Raw genomic sequence first — 25,872 nt, 5'->3', positions numbered from 1 at the left:
TTCATGTCTGAGATCATGACTATGAAATAACGCTAGTGCACATGTATAAAAAAAACTGATATAAAAGGTTGTGACATGGCTCTTTATTTGCACCAAAGTTCTCATACAAAGTAAGCTTTGAACAAAGATGATCATTCTGGTATAAACAGAAACTTGAAGAAATATGTACAAAATAAACAAGTACTTTAAAATTCTTAAAATTCAATCTTTAAAAATAATAAGAACGTGTTCAAATTTATGGACAATAAGCAAATGAAATCTATCTGGTTTCACAACAAAGTGATGGTATAACTTATGGATAGCTGTGTAATTTCTGCCCTCCCACCCACCCCCACCCCACCCCCACCCTACCCCTCCACATTCCCTTGGTATTGAGGTTCCTGAACAACAGCAAAAATACTGATGATGAGATACTGTACTGTACATTGCAGGTAAGTACTTGTATCAAATATACAAAACAAACTGATAGAAGTATCTACATAGATCTTGGAGAGTCTGTTGTATTTACAAGTCATGATGTGACATCACTTTGTCAGGAATTGTTACAAAGGCTTCAGCAGCGTGTTCTTGTCTCCAGGCACGGAAATTTTCTGAACCAAGCTCATTATGAAGTTTAGTTAGTTTTACTTCAGATTTCCCTACTTCTTTGTTCATTCTGTTATTAAAAGAATAAAAAAAAAAATTCTATAAGGATCAACTGGAAATACAGTATTTATATAACTTCTTGGCAAGGTTGTAATACCACTGAAATACTTAATAATAGATATACAAAACCAAAAACACCAGTAGAAGACAGACTATGTACACATTGTAAAGAAATAGAAGATGAAAGACATCATCTAATTCATTGTAAATTATATACAAAACAAAGAGAAAAAATGTTTAGTATTATCACTACCCTCAACTCAAACTTTATAAACTTAGATAGAGGAGAGCAATTTAGATATATACTACAATCAAAACATAAGGATATTATAACCGCTCTCTACATATACCTGGATGATACATGTAGTCAATAGACACACACTAGAACTACTGTATATTTTAATATTTATATTTCATAGATCATTATTAACTTTATTTTGTTTAAATACCAAATTAGAAATGTAAAATTTTCTAAACGGCTAAAATAAAGTGTTATCTTATCTTATCTTATCTAATAATGTTTTGGAGATAACTTTTGCGAGAAAGCTAAAGTTGCAAGAAATCTTGCCAATGGATAGCACCCTCTAGTGGTGAATTCCACATTAAATGAGATGACAATATATGAATATTCATAAACACACTTCATTTGCATCTGACTACTATGTAAATTTGTTTTGAGATACTGTTGTGTATCATAACACAGACAAGAAAAGTTACTTGTCTGTTATCATAACAAATTCAAATTAATGAATCAATGAATTGCAAAAAATCAGTAATGTTGTTTTATAAATTAAAAATCCTACATAAATACTCCTTTGTTATCCTTTTGGACACTTTTAAGCCTTCCAAATTTTCTAAAAAATATGTTTCCGCAGCACATTTTTAGAAAGACCTGTGACACACATGTCATTGTAAGCACTTAAAGCTAAGCACATAAACAACGGATTCCCTGAATAATGTTGCTAGCTTATGATATATTTCGTACCTTCTACTCTCTGCTATAGCTCTATCAAAGAAGTTTTTGGCTCTGTCTTCATCAATTTCCTCTGTATCAAATTTACCATTTTCCTGTAAAACAAAAATGAGAAAAACAAAGATACATGATTTTAAAAAAAATAAAAACTTTATGCTTGAATTGTACTAGCTACAATAATTGTAGTTTAGTCTCAAGGTGATTTTTTCTTTCTGTTTTTGAGCTTTTTTCATTCGTTTTTTTTTTTTTAAACTCAGGCACAAAAAAGTATCAAAAACAAGGAAAAAATATCTAAAACTCAAAAATAACGTAACGATTATTGAACAATGTATTTCTTTGATAAATATTACATCCAGTGACAAGAACAATGAAATAATGTAATACTAGTACTTCAGAGTTTGTTGAGATTTGAGAATCCATTTAACAGAGAAGGTCAGACTCACTCCCAGACTTCATACCTTATGTCTTTCTAATTATAATGTAAGGGGGGGGGGGGGCACTTGATGTAAAGTGTATATCGTTGGGCCCCTCAAAGGGGAGGGGGGGGGCATTTGATGTACACATAATATGAATGTTAAATCACATAAAATGAATTGATGACAAAATTAACATCTGTTACACATAAGTAAATCATAAATAATTTTTTTAATCATGATTTTAAATTCAAAGAAATCAAAATAAATCAAATTCAAAAGAAAACAAATCCAACCAAAACACTAAATTCAAAATAAGTACATTTGAAAAGATCAATAAAAATGTAAAGGAATCATGATTTAGAAATTATGAGTGAAAGATTAGCACTGAAGTGTAAGGGGAGATCATATGCTGAAATATTGCGGACGGACAAATACTAACGCCAATCAAAGAAGAAAATAAAAATTTATAATATTATTAAAGATCGAGGTCCATCTCGGTTTAGTGAGTCAAGAACTTGACCTTGTGGCAAGATACACTAAAACGTACCTTTTGCTGGTTGTAGTGATCAGTTACGAAGTTTTCGAGACTACTACCACCAACTGGCTCTTCATCACTTTGTTCCTGGGGATTTTCATGTTCAAGCGATTCTTTGTTGTTAGCAACTTCTTTCGCATCGTCCGCCATTTTGAACCTATCGTTATATCTGTAGATATGTATTCGAAACATTAATATCATGATGAGATGTTATATATTTCATACTTGAAGAAAAGAAATGAAAGATTGGTTTAATTGTTTACTATCAGAGTGTAAGTACTTTAAATGGATGTTTCATATTTTAGAACCAATTCTTTTTACCTGCGAAAGTACAGACTACGTATAAACTTACAAAGGTATTCCCCGGTCTTCCCACAATTCCCAGTTCGCGCCAACAATAATATTGGAAAGGTGAGGACGAGTTATTGTTTTGTTTCTAGCTGATTTCAGACAGAGAAATTTCACTTTTTGTGAAAAAGACCATTTGTTCCCAAATGCAAACATTAGCAACTTTGAAAACATGGTGGCAACGACAAGTAACAGGAGAGCAAGACCTAAATTAGAAACAATGTCCGACTTTACGAGAATCGACTAAAATATTTAATTTTTAGTCACTGTAAATTTGGCTGAATTCTGAAAAAATTAGTTCCAGTGTTTGCTATGGTACCTGTCTTTATTGTGAACACAAGCGTCATCTAGTCTGACGTTTAGTTTTTGAGATATTGTGGCTATTAACACGAGAGAACGGCTTCATCCATATGCTAATTGACCTTGATGAGCACACGTCCATGCTGGGTCAAAAGGTCGTAAGAGGTCAAGTTGAAACGCGGTTGAAATTATCCATACAGCTAACTTCACTGTCTATAACTTGTGCAGAGCTTGTTTAGTGACTCAGTAACTAAGGCAACCACGATCAAACTTTTCATAAAAATGTAATTTATATGAATGTGCTTTGAAATATGTCCCATTTGAATTGAAAAAGAACAAAAAGTAAACAAAGGCATGATAATACATTCTCTTTAGTAAGTTTATAGGTAAATCTATAGTTGTCTGCATTTAACCTGTAGTGTTCTGTATGCATAATGTACAGTTTAATAATAAATTTCAGGTAAAATTTTCAAGTTGTGTTTGGAACAAAAATTAATTGAATACAAAAATATCATAACTAGGCAAAGCCATAAGCTCACACAGGGTAGATTCATTTGTGACCAGCTGCCTGGGCTGCCTCACGATGATACTGTAGATAGCGTGTCAGATGATGATTGCAACAGCGTGAAGCACTGTGTTACGGCTCCTGTGTATCTTGCTTGATACTGTTATTTATATCGCTCTGTATTGAGCCCTGTTTACTCCAGCATAGACATTTTACATATACTGAGTATATATATATACATACGTCTATGTGGGTGTGTGTGTGTGTGTCTGTCTCTGTGTGTGTGTGTGTATGTATGTATGTATATATGTATTTATATATAGATATATATTGTTAAGTTCATTAATTTTATGTTTATATGTTTCAAGTCTTTGTAGGAATCTGATGGAAATAAGGTGACAAATATATAGAAATGATGGCTACTTCATCACAGAGGACTTCTACAGCTATTGTTGCTGCAGCAGCTAGAGGTCCTAAACCACCCTTAGACTGGAAACGACGAGTGAAAGTAGAGTACATGAGACTTAGGCAGTTAAAGAGACATAAACGAGCTGATGAAGTCAAGGTAATGTTTATTAGCATTATGACAGAAGCTTAAAAGTGCACAAGTGTGGAGTACTCGGGGATTTGCACAAGGACTTACAATGCTTTCTGAGGTTGAACTGTTACAAGCATAGTGAGTAGAAGTGCACAAGTGTGGAGTACTCAGGTATTTGCATAAGGACTTACAATGCTCTCTGAGGTTGAACTGTTACAAGCATAGTGAGTAAAAGTGCACAAGTGTGGAGTACTCACGGATTTGCATAAGGACTTACAATGCTCTCTGAGGTTGTACTGTTACAAGCATAGTTACTAGTTAGTAAAAGTGCACAAGTGTGGAGTACTCGGGGATTTGCACAAGGACTTACAATGCTTTCTGAGGTTGAACTGTTACAAGCATAGTGAGTAAAAGTGCAGCAGAAAACGTTTGCGGTGCAAGTGAACTACCTTTGGAGCATGGTGTATGTTTATCTGGAACAGCAAATTTGTGTAAAAATGATACTGTATAACGATGCAACTTGGTGTACAGTGAAGGGAAATTAGCAGTATTCCAGGGCATACATGTATAAAGTACTAAACATTGTGTCTTGACCACCAAATTAGCAGTAATTTCTTACAGTGTGTATTTACTTAATTCTGATATATACTTTAGTGTGCTGTATCTACTGAATTCTGTCACTGTATCTACTGAATTCTATCACTGTTTATTTACCAAAATCTGTTCCATTTTTTGCAGTGTGTATTTATTGAGAATAGAAGACACATCACAGAGAGGAGTGAGAAGTATAGCAAACTATTAAAAGAGAGACCTGCCCAAATTATCCACACACCAGCTACATTTGACCACGTACCTGTGACAAGAAAAGTAATACATACTACTTTAACCTTTGGTTATTTTGCATATGAAGTCTGGTAGATTTTAGATTAAGTAATCTGTGGTCATCTTTGTGAAACTTGTAGCCTCAGTATGTGCTAGTTAATGAACTCTGGACTGCAGGGGTAATGCTAAGATCTATAGGGCTATAGTGTATCACTGAAAGAATGATAGAGGTGAGAAAGAGTTTCAAGTTGCTGTTACTTGGCAACTGAGTGAAAATTATGGGATGTGAAGTCATGACACGACTCTCCAGAACCCAAACTTTATGAAAATACTTTTATTCCCAACATCACATGCAAATAATATGTTAATAATATGTAAACGATTATTTAAATTTTATTCAAATTAGCTACTGTGTATCATATCTAACATGGGGAGAACCCTGTGACTAACTTTTTAACTTTCCTCTGTCAGTGTATAGTGGAAAGTGGATTGGACGACTCACCTCAACAAATGGTACCACTGCATGTTTTTAATAATACAACAGCAATACCAAATTATTTCACCTGGGCTCCACTGCAACAAAACTTCATGGTAGGTATTGTTTTGTTTTACTGTTTGTTTTGTTGCTGAAAGAAAAGTTTTCAGTACATTCTTTTGTACTTTTAATCATGGCAGAAAAAAATTGGCACAAAAATCTTTATTGATTGTATTAAATTATCAGTGCAACCCCTCTCTCAGTGATCCATATGTAAAATTTCAGAACAATTTTTCAAAAATGAATTGTTGTCTCTTGTGTCTTCTTTGATTTGATAGGTTGGTTGAAGGTGAAACTAATTTGCATAATACTCCATATATGGAAGATTAGTTCTTCCCCGTGTCCTGCACAATATTCCACATTTGTATGATTGGATTTTGTATGTGTTCTTTGTTTTGATAGGTTGAAGATGAGACTGTTTTACATAATATTCCTTATATGGGAGATGAAGTTTTAGAACAAGATGGGACATTTATTGAAGAATTAATCAAGAACTATGATGGCAAAGTCCATGGTGACCGTGGTAAGTCACTTAGTATATTTGACTGGCCTCTTACTCTGTTACGTGATGATATTTTTGTTTGCAAACACTTATGCAAATACCCAGAGTACACCACACTTGTACTTGAACGTGGGTTCTGTCATTTTAGCACCCTTAATACTTGGTACCTGAAATAGAATATTACTGTCTAGGCATATCATAAAAATAACGAACACCTTAACTTCCGCTCCATGTGCTTCAACCTTCTTGTTCTATTTTGACCCTCTAGTATGAGGTAAAAATGCTATTTCTGGTACTGAGAATAAGTTGGCCTTCTTGTTCTATTTGACCCTCTAGTATGAGGTAAAAATGCTATTTCTGGTACTGATTATAAGTTGGCCTTCTTGTTCTATTTTGACCCTCTAGCATGAGGTAAAATGCTATTACAGGTACTGAGAATAAGTCAACCTTCTTGTTCTATTTTGACCCTCTAGTATGAGGTAAAAATGCTATTTCTGGTACTGAGAATAAGTCAACCTTCTTGTTCTATTTAGACCCTCTAGTGTGAGGTAAAAATGCTATTTCTGGTACTGATTATAAGTTGGCCTTCTTGTTCTATTTTGACCCTCTAGCATGAGGTAAAATGCTATTACAGGTACTGAGAATAAGTCAACCTTCTTGTTCTATTTTGACCCTCTAGCATGAGATAAAATGCTATTACAGGTACTGAGAATAAGTCAACCTTCTTGTTCTATTTTGACCCTCTAGTATGAGGTAAAAATGCTATTTCTGGTACTGAGAATAAGTCAACCTTCTTGTTCTATTTTGACCCTCTAGTATGAGGTAAAATGCTATTACAGGTACTGAGAATAAGTCAACCTTCTTGTTCTATTTTGACCCTCTAGCATGAGGTAAAATGCTATTACAGGTACTGAGAATAAGTCAACCTTCTTGTTCTATTTTGACCCTCTAGCATGAGATAAAATGTTATTACTGGTACTGAGAATAAGTCAACCTTCTTGTTCTATTTTGACCCTCTAGTATGAGATAAAATGTTATTACTGGTACTGAGAATAAGTCAACCTTCTTGTTCTATTTTGACCCTCTAGTATGAGATAAAATGTTATTACTGGTACTGAGAATAAGTCAACCTTCTTGTTCTATTTTGACCCTCTAGCATGAGATAAAATGTTATTACTGGTACTGAGAATAAGTCAACCTTCTTGTTCTATTTTGACCCTCTAGTATGAGATAAAATGTTATTACTGGTACTGAGAATAAGTCAACCTTCTTGTTCTATTTTGACCCTCTAGTATGAGATAAAATGTTATTACTGGTACTGAGAATAAGTCAACCTTCTTGTTCTATTTTGACCCTCTAGTATGAGGTAAAAATGCTATTTCTGGTACTGAGAATTCAATGGAAAGGAAGGTTGTCCTGATTCTAACTTTGTTGCATTTATTTATGCTTTTTGCAAATTTCACACCACACTTCTCTAAAATAGAGTAATAAAAATTGTCGAAGCTGACATAGAAGATACCTGCTGTATAGAAAAAGAGGCATTGTTCCAAGATTCTGATATTGTTTGTTTTTATACTGACTCTGTTTCCCAGAATGCCTTGTCTCAGTGTACAACAAGTCAGATTTTTATACTGCCATGTCCCAGTGTACAGCAAGTCAGATTTTTATACTGACTTTGTTTCCCAGAATGCCTTGTCTCTGTACAGTGAGTCAGATTGACAAATTTTATAACTCAATGTTAGAGAAGTTGTGTGATGTAGAATTGGTGAAATTACTTTTCTGGGTCCCCTAATCATAATGAAATGCAGCTAAGATAAAACGTCAGCCTTGCCTTTGTTCTCCTTGAACACAAAACCTGTCCGGATAAAATCTGGCACACAAAGTATCCAGTATAAAAGATACAAAATATGTCTATGGAAGTTTACCCCTTGTTTAGTATACTGGATTCCTAAATCTTAGCAAATAACACTAGCATATTACATACCTGTAATCCGAAGTACTGTTCCAATTTCAGAATCATTGTTTTCTGTCATTGTGAAGATTTCAGCATATGTCACCATGACGATTTCAGCATCATTGTGATTACACAGTGATGATTTCAGCATCATTGTTTTATGTCAGCATGGTGATTTCAACATTTTTGTTTTCTGTCTCATAATTTCAGCATCATTATTTTCATGCAGCCCAGTCTTGTCTTTAATGATTATAATGTTTTACCTTTTTCAGAGGGTGGTTTCATAAACGATGAGATCTTTGTTGAACTGGTCAATGCTTTACAAAAATTGGAACAGGAAGATGAGTTAAGCAGCGAGAAAACGGGTAAGAAATTTTAATTTATTTCACATACTCTAATCATTATTTAGGCCTTTCATGGCTGTAATTATCCTGGTACATGTAAGTCCTCTCTCAACAACTTGAATTTGGTAAAAAGGGGAGAGGAGTTTTTTTTGAACAGCCATATCCATAAAAACAAAAGCATTACATTTGTTAAATTTATGTATTGTGAGGGCGCTCTTCAACAGGGATGACTATTACGTAAAGGTCCTTTCAATCTATGAATATAGACTATAACATTACCAGATACTGCCCACACCATTTCAGAACACATTTCAGTGTTTCCAGTCTATAACTGTTGTTAGATGGTGAAGTTCATGTTATATTGTGAAGATGGTTTTCCCATTCAATGAAAATAAAGGAGTAAGTCATAAAGTCAAGACTTCTTCAGATTTGTATTTTGTGGCGTTAGGATGGAAGAGTACTAGGCATAATTACATTGTTTAGTAAACAAAAACACGGCCCAGTGAGAGCATTATCACAGTTTTAGTGCCTGCCCGAGGTTTGGCACTTGTTACCAAAATCTTGATGATGCTGAAGATGAGGGCATCATCAAAATGTTGGCAAAGAGTGCCAGCCTGAGGGCAGGCATTAATTGTGCTATTGCCCGTGTCCATGGGTTATCAATTTTATTACACCATCCACTCATTCATCCATTCATTCACTTATCCATTCATCGTTCATCATCATTCATTATCAATAGAAAAGTTCCCCTTTCATTGGGCATTACCAAATTGTACTATTAGACAACCACTGAATACAGACATGACATTATTTGTAAGAGCACAAGTGACCCTGCAGCTCATTGGTAATTATATCTATTAGACATCTGCAAGGAATAAACTTGTGTCTCAATGTTGTGATGTGCAGAATACATGCACATTGGTCAAAATAGTTCCAGTGGGCAACAGTTCTGGGTAGTAGTCACTGCACATGTGGGCCATGGTTCATTTAAAGAAGGTCATGTGACAAACTAATTACTGGCCTAGTGCCAAGATGACTATCAATTGCTGTCAGTAAACTAGGAGGCATTCAGTGAGATGGCAAATCTCTCTCTCTTTCCTGTAGTCTACCTGTAGTCTTGAAGGACCAATTCTAATACACTATTTCAGCTATCCTAACTGTAGCCTACCTGTAGTCTTGAAGGACCAATTCAAATACACTATTCAGCTATCCTAACTGTAGCCTACCTGTAGTCTTGAAGGACCAATTGTAATACACTATTTGAGCTATCCTAACTGCCATTTTGGGAAGGTCAAAAATTCAAATAAATCAAAACGGTAGTTAGGATACCTGAAATAGTTTGTACAGGTAGACTATCTCTTACTCTCTCTCTGTAAATGAAAAGCAAACTTGAGATTACGGGAAATGGTGTAGTACATGTAAGGTGCCCCCCCCCCCCCCCCCCCCATTTCTCAAAATACTATCAAAGTATTGGCTGTTAAAAAGGCCTCACAAAGTTGGCCAAGCAAGACAAAAAAGACTAACAGACTAAAACCAAGCAAAACAGAGTTTAATACACAGAATAAAGACCAGAGCTAAATAACCCCATCAGTACATTCATTGCAATAATCTCTAAAACACTACATGTAGTACTACTTAAATCAATGTAGTTATTGTCTTTGAACAGAAAATATGTTCATTCTATGTCACAATAACTTGTGTCTACGTCACTGGTTTTGTGGTTCTACATCACGACAACTTGTGTATACATCACTGGTTTTGTGGTGCTCAAAACATGAGTCAAAAGGTTCCAAATCACCATTATTTTTCCAGTTTTTCAAGCATTATATTTGAGTAGGTGTATTTGTATTATTCTCCAATATTTTTCTTCATTCAGTTTAAAAATACTTTGTTTTGTCATTACTCGTCTCACGACGGTCACTCATATTTTCCTTTGCTGAAAGAAGAAAAATATTGGAGAATGAAATCTAATAATCTTGTCAAGTTATAGGTATATATTCAAATGACATGCTTTGATTCCTGTAAATCATATACTGGTATCAATTTTTGTAGTAACAACAATCAAGATGTGATAATCTGAATAAACCTGATGACATCATCACAGGTTGTTAAAATGCAGACTGGCAAGAGTTGTCTCTATAGTTGTAGTAAACCATTATAGAATCTCTTGGATATGTTATATATGTTTAAGACTAGTTCACAACTGTACATGGAGTTCAGTTTGTTTCTACTAGTGGTTTTGAGTGAACTGTCAATCCTTTGCGTTTCTCCACATGTACAAAGGTTAGATCCAATACAACCAATCTGTATACAGTGTTTCCGTATCACTGTCAGTGTTGTTGGTTACTCATTCCACTGTCAACACTTTCAGACAGTCGTTATCACTATCAGCGACAACAATTCTCCGTGGTGAGTCATTGGTAACAGCAATACCGGTTGGTGTGTCCAGTCCAAAGACATCATTTGATATGGAGTATATGAACTGACCATCGGTATCAAACTTCCATACTCCATCGTTTTCAGTACTAACATAGATGTATCTGTCACAGTCTATGACTATTCCTCTGGGATATTCGAATAGACCTGCACCAATCACATACAGGAAGTCGTCATCTGCTGTAAATACCTGGATGCGGTTGTTCCCATTGTCAACAATGAAGACCATTCCTTGGCTGTTAATTGTAAGGAGCATAACACCATCAAACTGTCCATTGGCTGTACCATATCTACCAAAGGATTTGATGTAGTCACCATTCTGTGTGTATTTCCTAATACAGTGACCATCTTTGTTTGTTTCTTCACCAACCTCTCCATCCCAGTCACTCACGTAGACAGAACCATCAACAGGACTGATAGCAATGCCAAGGGGATTTAGCAGTTGAGCCGATCCAAAGCATCTGAGGACATTTCCATCACTTTTACTCACAACAACCTGATGATTGTGATAATCAGTCATGAAGTAGTTATTGTCGACAGATATTGCAATGTCAATTGGTATGAATGTCTTTGATCCAATATTGGTACATGGTAGGATTTTCTTGATATTCCCATGGATATCTGTTATCTTTATTCTTTCATTATTTCCATCAGCTGTGACAATGTGTCCATCTTTGTTGATGACAAGACCATAAGCGAGATTCCAGTCCATTTCACCACTTCCCTTCTTGCCCAATGTCTTCACCACTGCTTTCATGACATGAATCTTAAACGGTGATCCTGGTAACTGCTGATCTCCTATTGTGACAGTGATATGGTAATCTCCTTCCACTCCAACGTGTACTTGCACATACTGTCTACCATCTCCTGTATTTTCAACTCTTGCCTCTTCTTGGGTCTGGTCAAGTTTTCTTAGAACGGCTTTCACTTTCTGATTGGTGTGGATTTGTCTGCCAGTAGAATCTCTGGTGACAATACCAATGTTAGCAGTCATACCCACTACCAATATCTTAGGAACATTTTGTACACTACATTTGGAAGGCATGGCCGTCTTTGTGTCCACTCTAAGCATTTTACCTTGGTTTGGATTGCGTGTCATCACCTCATGTTGCACTGGAGGTTTGGTTGCCATGGTGAGTAGGTCTTGGATACGATGAACTGTTTCCTGTCTGGTAGAGAGATGGTGACCAACCATTCCACTTTGTATCAAGTTTTCAACATAACTACACATACTGACTATGTTACCATATGTGAACTCGAGATCGTCTCGTTGACATTCTAGGTTTTTAGTTTGGTGTTCTGATTGTAATCTTTGTCTTTCTCTCTGTTGCCTTGCCAACCCCGTCTTCAATTTTTTGAGAGATTCTTGAGCAACATTTTTGTTCTTCTCAGCTTCCTTTGCTTTTATTTTCAGTTTCTTCATCATTTCTGAAAGTTGGTCTGCGTACTCAGAAGTTGCATCCTGTAGATCTCTGAGTACATGGGTAGCACTGGGATGTTTAACAACTGTACAATCTGAACAGACTGGTGTCTGGCAGGTGTCACAGTAGAATTTGATCTGACTTGTAGGGTGAACTTTACAGTAGGACACTGGTTGTACAGCCAAGGGATTGGTGGACTTCATCTGTCTGTATTCATCTGTTGTTAACACTCTATGTGAGCTTGAAGCTTTGCTCTTTTTATGACTTCTAGCACAGGTATCACAGCAGTACTGTTGACACTCAATACAGACATGCTTGATGGCTTTATCTTCACACAACTCACATACACTTGGCTTACCTCCAGTTGTAGAAGTACTGGTTGGTCCTGTTGTGATGTCTTCAAGAAGACGGTCCATGTAGAAATTTCGTTGAAGTTCTGAAACTCCACCATTTGGTAGCATAGATTTCTCTCGGCATATCGGACATTTAAGCTTGCCGTTGTTTCTTCTCACAAGATCATGTAGACAGTCTTCGCAAAATGTATGAAAACATGGTATAATTTTAGGGTTTGTGTACTGCTGCAAACAGATAGCGCACAACAGAAAGTCATCCTCAAGTACAGTACTAGCAGTGGCACCCATGATAGTGTTATTAAGCGAACTGTACCTGACTGAATGTACCGTAGGCAATGATTATGTAGTCCTTTGTTTATGCGGAAAATCTGTCACTTTTTACGTTTACATTGTAGGTAACCATGGTAATGTCACTTTTTAAGTTTACATTGTAGGTTGCCATGGTAATACCAAACAAACTGTGTTATGATATCTGCCTTTCTAAATACATTTTGAATAGAACATCTCTCAAGTGGTTGTCTAAGCCTTTATTCAAACAGTCATTTCTGTGATGGTTGCCAAGTGTGCTACTTGTCCCCATTTAACCTATCTTACAAACAAACAAAGCTGACCAAAATAACCAGTGCACATAATAAAGTGCATTGTTTTGTAACAAGGAAGTTACTGCAGTTAGACTTTAGACTTAGAGGTTATAGGAAAGTCACGATGTATAATACCTTATAAGGGATGATAGCACAATAATTGCTAAATAATTTGTTTGTTTAGAGATGGGGAGGGCTCTGGTATCAATGCGATTTGCTCAACTTCATTTTCACACTTCTAACCTAAAATAACCCGCCTTCAGTGATAACAGGTTCTGTATTTACTACTGAGATGTTGATAAGTTGATTGAAATTTACTTCTAATGTGATTACAGTGCTGGGTTTCCAATAGTATTTTAATGTGTTACCATCATGTTGTTACATTGCATTGATTGTGGTTATGTGACCGGTACAATTTTCATCATAAATATAAATGCATTGATGTCACGCTTGTGAACATTTGTTTACAGGAAGGGGGGGGGGGGGGGGGGGGGGGGGGGGTGTTTTCGTAGTTAACTGTCCTGTAAAGCATTATGTATGTAGAAACTGGTAATGTAGGTTTTTACACCATAATTTGTTTTCACTAATGGCTTTTGTTTGTATATGCACCGTATATTTAACATTCCGATGGGATGGCTGCTCTGTTGACAATATCTAAACTTTAATTGCCTTGGTCAAATTTCTGAACTGAATACTATTTCTCATAAGCATCTTGGAGATAATATTTTCATATAGATTAATTTCTCCATTTGTGATTTGTGTACACTTACTGTACAGTTGTCTATTTTCCATGTAGATGTACTTTTTTTTAAAATGATAATTTGTTTACTAAAATTACTAATGATGAATAAGCTCGAGTGAGAGGGCTATGTGTCTTGGATGAACTAATTACTGGCCTAGTGCCAAAATAAATGTTAAATAACCCTATCATAGCCTACCTGTAGACTCATAGGACTACCACTACTACACTATTCCGCTATCCTAACTGACAGTGAAAATTCAAAATATCAAAGTGTTAAGATAGCGGAATAGCGTAGTAGTGATAGTCCTTGAAGTCTACATGTACGCTAACCCCATCAGTGCATTCACTGCAATAATCCTTAGATACTTAATGTAGTACTTCTTAGTGAAATAATATTGACTAGGGATTATACTAAGCTTGCAGTGGTGCAAAGAGGATATGTATACATCATATTAACTGTGTATTTTTATTCAGGTAATAACGCATTTGTGAAAATGATTTGACCTGGGTATCAATATGCCAAAGTCCAGTTGTCAGAAAAACAAAAGATTGTATAGTTTGACCACTAGGAGTGTCATTCAGAAGCAGATATATATTGAGGGCCACAATTGAATAGTATAGCTTCGTTCATAAGAATAATTTCTCAAGGTTTCTGAGCAAATGTTGGTGGCAAAATTTCTTAACCAGTGAAACTTTGTAATAACCTTGTTTCAGATCATGAGATTTGTAGGAATTCACAAAAGTTGACTTCCTCGTGTACTGCAATGTAATTGACTATTTTTAGCAGTTGCTTTTCCTCATTTTCTGGTATGTCCTTTTCTGACACTTCTTTTCAAAATAACTTTAAGGTGGGTGACTGAAATATGGTGTCTTAATATTCATAAAAAATTACATAGTCATGAAAATATAAGAACCAAAATTCATACATTGACAGTATGCAACATAGAAGTACAAATTATTCATTACTATTATATAAAAATTGAAAGTAAAAAAACCACGAGCAGCACTGCGGCATCTTGGTACGAGAAAAGATGATGTAAGTTCTAAATTTTTATCACCACGAATGTCAAAAGTCTGAATCCTTGTTAATATTTCTCTTTTGAAGTCAAACATAAACTTTCTAAATGTATATAGTTATGATATGGTTTGATTCGTGTGAATGATATATCAATTGTTGTGGTAATATGTACAGATAGTCGAATGCAGTGGTTAGAGTTACATGTTTATTTCAGTACATGATCCATTGTGGTATGTCTTGGATAAACGTATATATCTGTACAAGTAAGGCAAGTTAACAACCGTATATCACACTGGTTCCTTCTGTTCTTCACTGGCTACCTGTCCATTACAGGATTCAATATAAAATACTACTGATCACCGACAAGGCACTCAATAACACTATTCCTGGTTACATCGCTGACTTGATTAACAGTAAACCCGCAACTCGTTCACTTCGCTCAAATGACAAAAGCCTACTTCATGTACCCCGCTGTAATACAAAGTCATACGGTGAGTGTACGTTCTCGCGAGCAGAGCCTGTGTTATTGAACAGTATACCACTTGAACTTCATTCTTCGTCAACTGTCAATAAATTCAGGAAGGACATCAAGACACATCAGTTTGCAAGAGCTTTATCTCACTTATTAGATTGATCTACTGTTGTTCCTGTTCAGCACCATAGAACATTATGACTTATCGGATTTTGGCATTATACAAATTCTTTTGATTGATTGATTGATTGATTGATTGATTGATTGATTGATTGATTGATTGATTGATGTAGTTCACATTGTTTCTACTGTACTGGTGGTTCTTAGTTAGCTGTCAATTCTTTGTATTCTTCTATATGTACAACGTGATAGTTTAATTCAACACTACTTTGTACAAAGTGTTTGTGTGTCAGCATTGTTGGTTCCTTCTTTACTCCACTGTCAATATTTTTACACAGTGGTTACGGGTATCAGCAACAATAATTCTCTTTGACAAGCCATTGGTAACAGCTAAGCCAGTGGGATAGTTCAGTCCAAGGACATCATTTGATATAGAGTATATGAACTGACCATCAGTGTCAAACTTCCAGACTCCACGATGTTCAGTTGAAACATACAGGTACTTGTAACTCTCAGTCTCCATGAACATTCCTGTTGGATGTGTCAGTAGACCTTCACCAATCACATACAAGAAGTCACCATCTGCTGTAAACACCTGGATACGGTGGTTGTTATGATCGACGACAAAGACCATTCCTTGGCTGTTAATAGCAAGGAACGTAGCTCCGTAGAACTGTCCATAGGCTGTACCAAATCTACCAAAGGATTTGATATAGTCACCATTCTGTGTGTATTTCCTAATACAGTGACCATCTTTGTTTGTTTCTTCACCAACCTCTCCATCCCAGTCACTAACGTAGACAGAACCATCAACAGGACTGATTGCGATGCAGCGGGGATTTATCAGTTGACTTTTTCCAAAGCATCTGATGACATATCCATCACTGTCACTAACGACCACCTGATGATCGTAGTAATCAGTCATGAAGTAGTCATTGTTGTCAGATATTGCAAGGCCAAGTGGTGAGAATTTATATCTAGAACAAGAAATACCATATTTGAGGATTTTCTCATTATTCCCATGGACATCAGTTATCTTTATTCTATGATTACTTCTATCGACTGTGACAATGTGTCCATCTTTGTTGATGACAAGACCGTATGGAAGATTCCAGTCTGTGACACCACTTCCTCGTTCACCTCGTGTCGTCACCACTGCTTTTGTGACATGAATTTCAAATGGTGATCCTGGTAGCTGCTGATCTCCAATTGTTAGAGTGACTTGGTAGTTTCCTTCCATTCCAAAATGTAATGTTACAAACTGTTTACCTTCACCTTTGTTTTCAACTGTCAACTCCTCGTGGGTCTGATCAGGTTTTCTTACAACAGCATCTGCTGTTAAACCGTAATGGAACAGTTTACCAGCTGTATCTCTTGTGATAATACCAATGCTGTATGTCATACCCAGTACCGATCTCTCAGGAATATTTTGTACACTACACTTTGAAGGACAGAGTTGTCTAGCGAGTAGGCCTTGGATACGATGAACTGTTTCCTGTCTGGTAGAGAGATGGTGACCAATTCTTCCACTTTGTATCAGGTTTTCAACATAACTACACATACTGACTATGTTCCCATATGTGAACTCAAAATCATCTCGTTGACGTTCTAGGTTTTTTCTTTTGTTTTGATAGTCTGATCGTAGTTTTCTTTGTCCTCTCTTTTGCCTTCCAAACTTTCTTTTCAGTTCATTCAGAGATTCTTCAGCAGCATTTTTGTTGTTCTCAGCTTCCTTTGCCTTTAGTTTCAGTTTCTTCACCATTTCTGAAAGTAGGTCAGCGTATTCAGAAGTCACATCCTGTAGATCTCTGAGTACATGGGTAGCCCTGGGATGTGTTATTATTGTGCAATCTGAACAGACTGGTGTCTGGCAGGTGTCGCAGGAGAATTTGGTCTGACTTGTAGGGTGAACTTTACAGTAGGACACTGGTTGTACAGCCAAGGGATTGGTAGACTTCATCTGTCTGTATTCATCTGTTGTTAACACTCTATGTGAGCTTGAAGCTTTGCTCTTTTTATGACTTTTAGCACAGGTATCACAGCAGTACTGTTGACACTCTATACAGACATGCTTGATGGCTTTATCTTCACACAACTCACACACACTTGGCTTACCTCCAGTTGTAGAAGTTTCTTTGGTAGCCGCTTCTAGCTGACGGTCCATGTAGAAATTTCGTTGAAGTTTTGAAACCCCACCTGTTGGCAGGGTAACTTTCTCTCGGCATATCGGACATTTCAGCTTGCTGTTATTTCTTCTCACAAGATCATGTAGGCATTCTTCACAAAATGTATGAAAACATGGTATAATTTTAGGGTTTGTGTACTGCTTCATACAGATAGCACATGATAGGAAATTTTCAACATCATCAACTACTGTACTAGCTGTGGCAGCCATGGCGTAGTTAAGCAAACTGTTTACTTGTTGAGAACACCGTAGATATATATATCACAGATAGCAATCTAATTAACACAGTTCATTCAGTCTACATGACTTTGTTGGGAGGATGTTGTATAAAAAAATATCATAAAGATTGATGACTTTGTTGGGAGGAAGTTGTATCGAAAAACATTGTAAAGATTGATGAGGGGTCATAGTTCCCAAACTATTAGATAACAGCAGATTATGTTGTGAGTCATGAGTAGTGCTATGCCTAGAATCAAGTGTTGTTGGGATTTTGACTATCTCCCATTGATTGCCAAACTTCCCACACGAATCAACTATAGATAAAGTGTTATTAGTACTAGACATGGTAAACCTCTGTGTACATGTAATGTATGCATACAGTGTCATGTATGGACAAAGTAATGTAGTATTACAATCACATTCTTTTCTTCCCTTTTTCAGTGGAGGTGATAGTGAAGGGTGGATTTCCTGCTGATCTCATATTTGAGGCTGTATCCGGTGTTTTTCCTGATAAAGGGACACCAGATGAACTCAAGGAAAAGTAAGACTGAACATGATTCAGCGTTATCTATTATTAGTACAGAATAATGTGCATCTATAGTATGATGAAAGGTTATCTGTGCAAAAGTTCAGTCTAAGTTATTTGATTTAACTTCATATTGCTCTGAAATTTACAATTACAATTACAATGTGTATCTATGTTGTCATTGTGGTATTAATATATATGTATTTTCCATCACAGCTAGTAATGCAATAAAACCAGTATGTTTTTTTCCCTTCAAAATTTACACTCTCCTATTACTGTCATATGCACCCCATTCTATTGTAATCAATCAACTTGCCTGGATTACCTGACAATTTGGCGCTATATTTGCATACTCTTAATTTCCCTATTTTGATATTTCAGATTTAAGGAATTAACTGAATCTCAAGACCCTAACAGTTTACCACCAGAATGTACACCAAACATTGATGGTCCAGATGCCCAGTCAGTACAACGAGAACAAAGTCTGCATTCATTTCATACTTTATTTTGTAGGAGATGTTTTAAGTATGATTGTTTTCTACATCGTAAGTAACTTAGTTTGATCTACAAACTTTTAATATGTAAAGTGTGTAAATATATTGTTGATTTACTTGTAACTGACTATTTCTCCTCAAAGATGCAAGTATGGTGGTGTACGAAAATTTCCAAAATTATTATTTTTGTCATGTGATTTCATTGAAAGCTTTACCATATTTGGTCATGTGATGTCATTAAAATCTACCATATTTGGTCATGTGATGTCATTAAAATCTACCATATTTGGTCATGTGATGTCATTAAAATCTACCATATTTGGTCATGTGATGTCATTAAAATCTACAATATTTGATCATGTGATTTTAAAATCTACCATATTTGGGCTTCTGATGTCATTGTAATCATTACCATATTTAGTCATGTGATGTTATTAAAATCTTCACCATGCTTGGTCACCTGAAGGCAATGAAATCTTGTGAGATAATTTGAGACCATCACCATATTTGGTCATGCAGATGGTGGAGTCATGATGGTCTGAACAGTTAGAGTAACTGACTTTACATCTGTAAGGTACAGGTTTGAGCCTCATCACTGTCGTTTGTTTCTGGCACTATGATAATGACACCAATTGTAGATTTGACACTTTATAAATATGGACATTTATTTATTTCAGCTTATCACCCAACACCCAATCAAATTAAGAGGAAAGCACCACCAGGAGAAGTAAAATCTGAAGGTGAACCATGTGGACCTCATTGCTATTTGCATATTGTAAGTCAAACATAGAAAATAGTTGAGTGTTTTGTGACAGAAGTTACCCATTTTTGCTCTTTAAAGTTGTATAAACGATTAGAAATAAGTGTTTATTTTGGATTGGAAATGAATATATAACAACTTTACTATGTTTTGTTACATTGTGCGTGAAAAAAAGCGTAACACCATCGTTCAAGTCTATGTTTGTAACATCTCAATAATTTACTTAAAAAACCAAATATGTTAAGTAACGTTATTATCTGTTGTGTTAGAAGCAAGAATCAGATGATGGTAGTACAAGGAGTTCAACACCAAGTGAGAAAGGGAGAAACTCTCCTGCTAGGGGTAGTAAACGTAGAGGAAAGTATGGTACACCTACAACAGTGGCTAAGATTGAAAGAACAGATACTGATGGAGAAGGTGAAAAAATGGACATCAGGAACATTGATAGGAAAGGTAGGTTGATGCAGTGACTGTAGTGATGGTGCACCTCTGAGTGGGTTTGATGCCATCCTTGATGGGCCACCCTTGGTTAGTTTTAACTTGATGCAATCCTGGATTGTCCAACCTTTGTGTGCCATCCTGGATGGGTCCACCTTTTGTTAGTTTTAATTTGATGCAATCCTGGATAGTCCAACCTTTGTGTGCCATCCTTGATGGGTTTCATTTGATGCCATCCAAGCCTGTTTACTTTGTTGTTGAGATACATTGTTAGCTGGTTGTACCTCCTAGCCCTGTAGCCTGTTTACTGTGCTGTTGAGATACAGTGTTAGCTGGTTGTACCCCATAGCCCTATAGCCTGTTTACTGTGCTGTCGAGATACATTGTTAGGTGGTTGTAGCTCATAGCCCTCGCATCCTCTGCTTGTCTTGAGAACATTTTCAAAGCTGATAATAACATTTTCAAAGTTGTTACCAAATAGCCTGATTGATAACAGTGTGCCACCCTGCTCCCTTCAACCATGACAACTAGTCAGACCATCATTATTCAAATTGATTAAATGTACACGCTTAATAAAATTAGTATGTGTGTGTGTGTGTGTGTGTGTGTGTGTGTGTGTGTGTGTGTGTGTGTGTGTGTGTGTGTATGCGCGTGAAGTATGTAAGAAATTATCCCTTTTTAGGATCTACTTCCTATACCTGTGTCAGCCATTGGTTTTTCTTGCCCAAACTAGTATCCTAATCTACATGGCTCTGTAGTGTAAGTATCCAACAAATCAGAACAAATTACCTTTCAACATTCATACTTACTTTTTGTGTTTCAGAATACACACCATCCAAAACCCATCACCCTCACACAACTACCTCAATCTCACCATCATCTAGAAGAGAGCTACCCTTACCTGATGGTTGGACAGGGGCAGAAGCCTCACTCTTCAGAGTTCTCAGGACAGTATTTGTTGGCAATTATTGTGCCATTGCTGAGTTGATTCAGACAAAATCATGCAAAGAAGTAAGTGGATTAAGTGACGGACCTTTCTTATGTGTAGTGCCCTCTTGTGGTGGAATAGTGTAGTTCTCAGGTACAGTCTTTGTTGGCAACTATTGTGCCAAAGCTGGATTAGTTCAGACAAAATCGTGAAAAGAAGTAAGTGAAGTGATGGACCTTTCCTGTATGTAGCACCCTCTTGTGGTGGAACAGTGTAGTTCTCAGTATAGTCTTTGCTATGGCAACTATTATAACTGAGCTGATTTAGACAAAATCATGCAAAGAAGTATTGCGCCCTCTTGAGTTGAAGTAGTAGGAAGAGTTGCAACAGAATAGGTTAGGACTCCCTAAGTATAAATCAATTAGTATTGTTGACTACAAAGGGCCACCGTAAGTAACACATATTGATAATAATTCTCCATACAGTTAGCATATCTGACAATATGTCCATTCCCTTCAGGTATTTGAGTTTGCTGCTAAAGAAAATTGTGATTTATCTGATGTTTTAGAAGAGTTACAAAATACACCACCCAGGAAAAAGAAAAGGAAACAGAGGTACACTATATTTTATTAAGTAAATGGTATGTGTTTGATTTGTGATTGTTAGTCTGGCTCTGTGTGTGTGAGTGTGTGTGTGTGTGTGTGTGTGTGTCTCTGTCTGTCTCTCTCTCTGTAGCAAACTGCATGAAGTAGGAAGTACTTTCTCGTGAGTTATTTTGGGTTGCATGTTTGATGCCTTGATCAACACATAAAAATAAAGTGAGAAGATATAGAAACCTCTGAAACCATTGATAACAAATTAACTGTCATTTGTTTGTAGGCTATGGTCTATGCACTGCAGAAAAATACAATTAAAAAAAGGTAAGGAAAATCAGTATAAAACTTTTGGAATGGTTATTATATATATAGTTATATCCATAGCCCTGTCATGTAGTCCCAAACCTGAATGGATCTCTGTAGAATTATGTGTGACTGTCAAATAACTGGTTAGCTTGACTCTTCATGTGTATTATGTGTAACCTCATCTTGTGTTAAGTTTCAGATAGTTCCTCCAATCACGTGTATAACTACCAACCATGTGACCATCCAGGGAAACCATGTGACTCAGAGTGTCCTTGTATTATGTGTCAAAACTTCTGTGAAAAATTCTGCCAGTGTAGTGTCGATTGTAAGTTAATGCATTTCACCTCTGGGTGTATATATGTTAACCTCTGGGTGTATATATATTAAATGGGTAACATTTTTGTAAAATTTCACTTCAGTTCTTGATATGTAAATCTCATAATTGTAAAGGTTGCATCTCATTTCTGTGTATAATTCTCTTAGTTGAAACTTCCTTGACTTGTAGACATTTCATAATTTCTTCTTCATTTTGTATAATTTTTACAATGGTCAACTGTTAGAAGTTTCATCCCTTCCATTTCACTTCTGTGTGTGCATAACTTTTAAACTGGGTACTAAAAACTTGTAGCTCTTCCTTTCATCTCTGTTTAGATTTCTGGATAATAACATGTGTCCCTTATTTCTATGCGTATCTGAGTTTCAATGACACTTGATGCTCTTCCGTTCATCTCTGTTTCACTAATTCTGGGCTGAAATTAATGGTAGAACATACAGCCCCTTTGTTTCACTTGTATGTATATAATTTTTTTTTTGATTGGGTGTAAGTTTAAAAGTTGCAGTCTCTGTGTCTCTTAAATTTGTTGACAACACAGCTGTAATTATCATTTTGCAAACTTCCGAAAAAAATAAATGCGGAAGTTGGGTGCATCTTTAATAACAGATTTTATCAAATATCAAATTCATCATAACGACTTTCCAATGAAAACTGTATCTGAGAGTTGTATTTCTATAATATATGGTATTATTTGTGTTTCAGGTACAAATCGCTTTCCTGGCTGTAGGTGTAAAGCACAATGTAATACTAAACAATGTCCATGTTATCTAGCTGTCAGAGAATGTGATCCCGATCTATGTGCTACATGTGGTGCAGGTAAGACATCCATGTTATCTAGCAGTCAGAGAATGTGATCCCGATCTATGTGCTACATGTGGTGCAGGTAAGACATCCATGTTATCTAGCAGTCAGAGAATGTGATCCCGATCTATGTGCTACATGTGGTGCAGGTAAGACATTCATGTTATCTAGCAGTCAGAGAATGTGATCCTGATCTATGTGCTACATGTGGTGCAGGTAAGACATTCATGTTATCTAGCAGTCAGAGAATGTGATCCCGATCTATGTGCTACATGTGGTGCAGGTAAGACATCCATGTTATCTAGCAGTCAGAGAATGTGATCCCGATCTATGTGCTACATGTGGTGCAGGTAAGACATTCATGTTATCTAGCAGTCAGAGAATGTGATCCCGATCTATGTGCTACATGTGGTGCAGGTAAGACATCCATGTTATCTAGCAGTCAGAGAATGTGATCCCGATCTATGTGCTACATGTGGTGCAGGTAAGACATTCATGTTATCAAGCAGTCACAGAATGTGATTCTGATCTATGTGCTACATGTGTTTTTATCTGAAAGATCCCTAAACCTCAGATTGTTTTCTTAATTATTCATCTTTTTCCATCTCAATCCATAGATAATGATGAGTCCAAGAATATATCCTGTAAAAATGTTAGTTTGCAGAGAGGCTCTAAAAAGGTAATTTATCTCAAATATTTCTGATCACTTGAATTTAACTCAGACAAAATTTGAAGATTAAAATTGAAGTTCTCAAATTCTTTGTCTAGTGATTTTTGTGTGTGTGTGTCAGTCTGTCTGTGTCGTACATTCCTCTAATGTAAAGAGTTAATAATCTGTTATTATTTGTGGGGACTTTCTTATTGATAACTTTTGCACCCAGGTATGTAAGTCGTAATGTGTCTATGTTTGATATACAATTATTTATACTTATTATGTTTGATAACATGATGGCATTATATTTGATTTCATCTTTTCCAGCATTTATTGCTAGCCCCATCAGACGTAGCTGGTTGGGGTATTTTTCTAAAAGAAACTGCCCAGAAGAATGAATTTATATCAGAGTACTGTGGTGAGGTATGTATACCGTGTAAAAAGAAACATTTTAAATGGAAGGAAAAGTTTAATCATTACATGTGTTAGGTATTCATGTTCCCACCACACTAGTAGTATACAGATTCCTCTCCTTTCATCAAAAGTGTCATCTTATCATTTTGTTTTGTTTTATGACTTCAGTGTAGTAGTTTTGGATTTTCTAATTTTGATTTTCAATTGATTTACAGATCATATCACAAGATGAAGCTGATAGACGTGGCAAAGTGTATGACAAATATATGAGTAGTTTTTTGTTTAATCTCAATAACGGTAAGTTTGAATAGAATTATGTTCTTGTAAATGTCAACACTAACATACGTACAGCTGCACAGCCAATAAAAATCTGTAATAGTTCCCAATTGGGATAGAAAGATACACCGTGCTTTCAGGATAAACGACTTTTAAATTGAATTGTTGGGTACCATGTCACATGCGTTTGAATGTACTGAAAAATTGACTTGGACAACCGACGTCTGAGCCTTGCCAATTTTGGTAGGTCTTTGAGAGTTTCTACATGTGCCATGTCATAGTTGCAGGCACCATGGAGTTCAATGACCATTTATCCCAATCAGGATAAAAAAATTATACTAAATCGGAAATATCATTGTTTCTAGATTTTGTTGTTGATGCTACAAGGAAAGGAAACAAGATCCGGTTTGCTAACCATTCTGTCAATCCAAACTGTTATGCCAAAGTAATGATGGTGAATGGAGATCATCGCATTGGTATCTTTGCTAAGAGACCCATACAAACAGGAGAAGAACTTTTCTTTGACTACAGGTATGTGACGAGATAGTTTAATGTTAAACCTACCTGGTGGGGGCGTTGTTCTGAATGCCAAACCTACCTTGTGGGGGCGCTGTTCTGAATGTCAAACCTACCTCGTGGGGGTGCTGTTGTGAATGCCAAACCTACCTTGTGGGGGCGCTGTTCTGAATGCCAAACCTACCTTGTGGGGGCGCTGTTCTGAATGCCATACCACTGTTCACATGTCAACATTTTTGAAAGTATAATGTGTTTTGAAGATGTAGAGAAATACTTTTTTTCGTTATCAGGATTATCATGTGTTGAACTAAAACGTAAAAATTATTCAAAAAGGACAGCTAGCTGTATGTGTTCAATAATCACCTTTTGATTTAGCAGTTGTATTGTGTGACATTTCTACCTGATGGTGGATTTTTGCCATCACTTGTATTCCCTATTTTGATCATTTTATTATTTTGGCATGAACAAATTTTGTCACTTTTTCTCAAATGTAGATATGGTCCCACTGATGCTCTAAAGTATGTTGGTATTGAGAGGGAGACGGAGGTGCCGTACATTGCAGGAAAATGACCAAGAAAGAGACGGTATCTCCAACCTACCAACTCCAATATCAAATAGATTCTCAGGAGTGCAAACGATGACTTGCAAAACCTAAAGAGGCAACTTTCTGAAGTCTTTATGCACTGCAGTACTGTTTTGGTATATTCATCTGTTTTCGGTGGTATTTGAAAGTCAATGAAAGAGGTTTCCTCTCCATGTCTTGACCATAGAGGGGGCTGTTTAGATATCCATTCCATATTTCTTTTCAGGAGAAAGTTTTTGGAATTTCGTCATATCATATCTGTGAATTCATTTGTGAAGCCACAG

At 36.2% G+C, this 25,872-nt stretch overlaps 2 protein-coding genes across 2 annotated transcripts; one reads left to right on the top strand and one right to left on the bottom strand.

Annotated features, from left to right (window-relative positions):
* Positions 1-359: 359 nt before the first annotated feature.
* Positions 360-5,648, bottom strand: LOC144450423 (uncharacterized). The gene is made up of 4 exons (XM_078141018.1): positions 5,585-5,648; positions 2,582-2,738; positions 1,631-1,713; positions 360-655 (listed from the first exon to the last, which is right to left on the bottom strand). The coding sequence occupies exons 1-4, from the start codon at positions 5,605-5,607 to the stop codon at positions 505-507; spliced, it is 414 nt and encodes a 137-aa protein (XP_077997144.1). The 5' UTR covers positions 5,608-5,648; the 3' UTR covers positions 360-504.
* LOC144450422 (histone-lysine N-methyltransferase EZH2-like) lies at positions 2,943-25,808 on the top strand. The gene is made up of 21 exons (XM_078141017.1): positions 2,943-2,980; positions 4,091-4,287; positions 4,999-5,127; positions 5,554-5,673; positions 6,020-6,140; positions 8,346-8,438; positions 14,665-14,676; positions 18,418-18,505; positions 18,872-19,035; positions 19,662-19,759; positions 20,014-20,197; positions 21,006-21,193; positions 21,630-21,724; positions 21,990-22,030; positions 22,206-22,337; positions 23,049-23,162; positions 23,765-23,826; positions 24,127-24,222; positions 24,429-24,510; positions 24,855-25,020; positions 25,500-25,808. Exons 2-21 carry the CDS (start codon positions 4,135-4,137, stop codon positions 25,573-25,575), a joined length of 2,214 nt encoding a protein of 737 aa, XP_077997143.1. The 5' UTR covers positions 2,943-2,980; positions 4,091-4,134; the 3' UTR covers positions 25,576-25,808.
* The last annotated feature ends 64 nt before the right edge of the window (positions 25,809-25,872 follow it).

This window comes from Glandiceps talaboti, chromosome 20 (assembly GCF_964340395.1).
Source record: "Glandiceps talaboti chromosome 20, keGlaTala1.1, whole genome shotgun sequence".
NCBI lineage: Eukaryota > Metazoa > Hemichordata > Enteropneusta > Spengelidae > Glandiceps > Glandiceps talaboti.
The sequence above is the reverse complement of the archived record's forward strand: the minus strand, read 5'-3'. Positions and strand labels throughout refer to the sequence as shown.

Coding starts and splice junctions, on each gene's coding strand:
- LOC144450422 (XM_078141017.1), top strand. CDS start 4,135: ATGATGGCTACTTCATCACAGAGGACTTCTACAGCTATTGTTGCTGCA. Junction 4,288..4,998: donor AACGAGCTGATGAAGTCAAG/GTAATGTTTATT, acceptor CATTTTTTGCAG/TGTGTATTTATTGAGAATAG. Junction 24,511..24,854: donor TTTGTTTAATCTCAATAACG/GTAAGTTTGAAT, acceptor CATTGTTTCTAG/ATTTTGTTGTTGATGCTACA.
- LOC144450423 (XM_078141018.1), bottom strand. CDS start 5,607: ATGCAGTGGTACCATTTGTTGAG. Junction 2,739..5,584: donor CAGTGGTACCATTTGTTGAG/GTGAGTCGTCCA, acceptor ACATATCTACAG/ATATAACGATAGGTTCAAAA. Junction 1,714..2,581: donor ATCACTACAACCAGCAAAAG/GTACGTTTTAGT, acceptor TTTGTTTTACAG/GAAAATGGTAAATTTGATAC.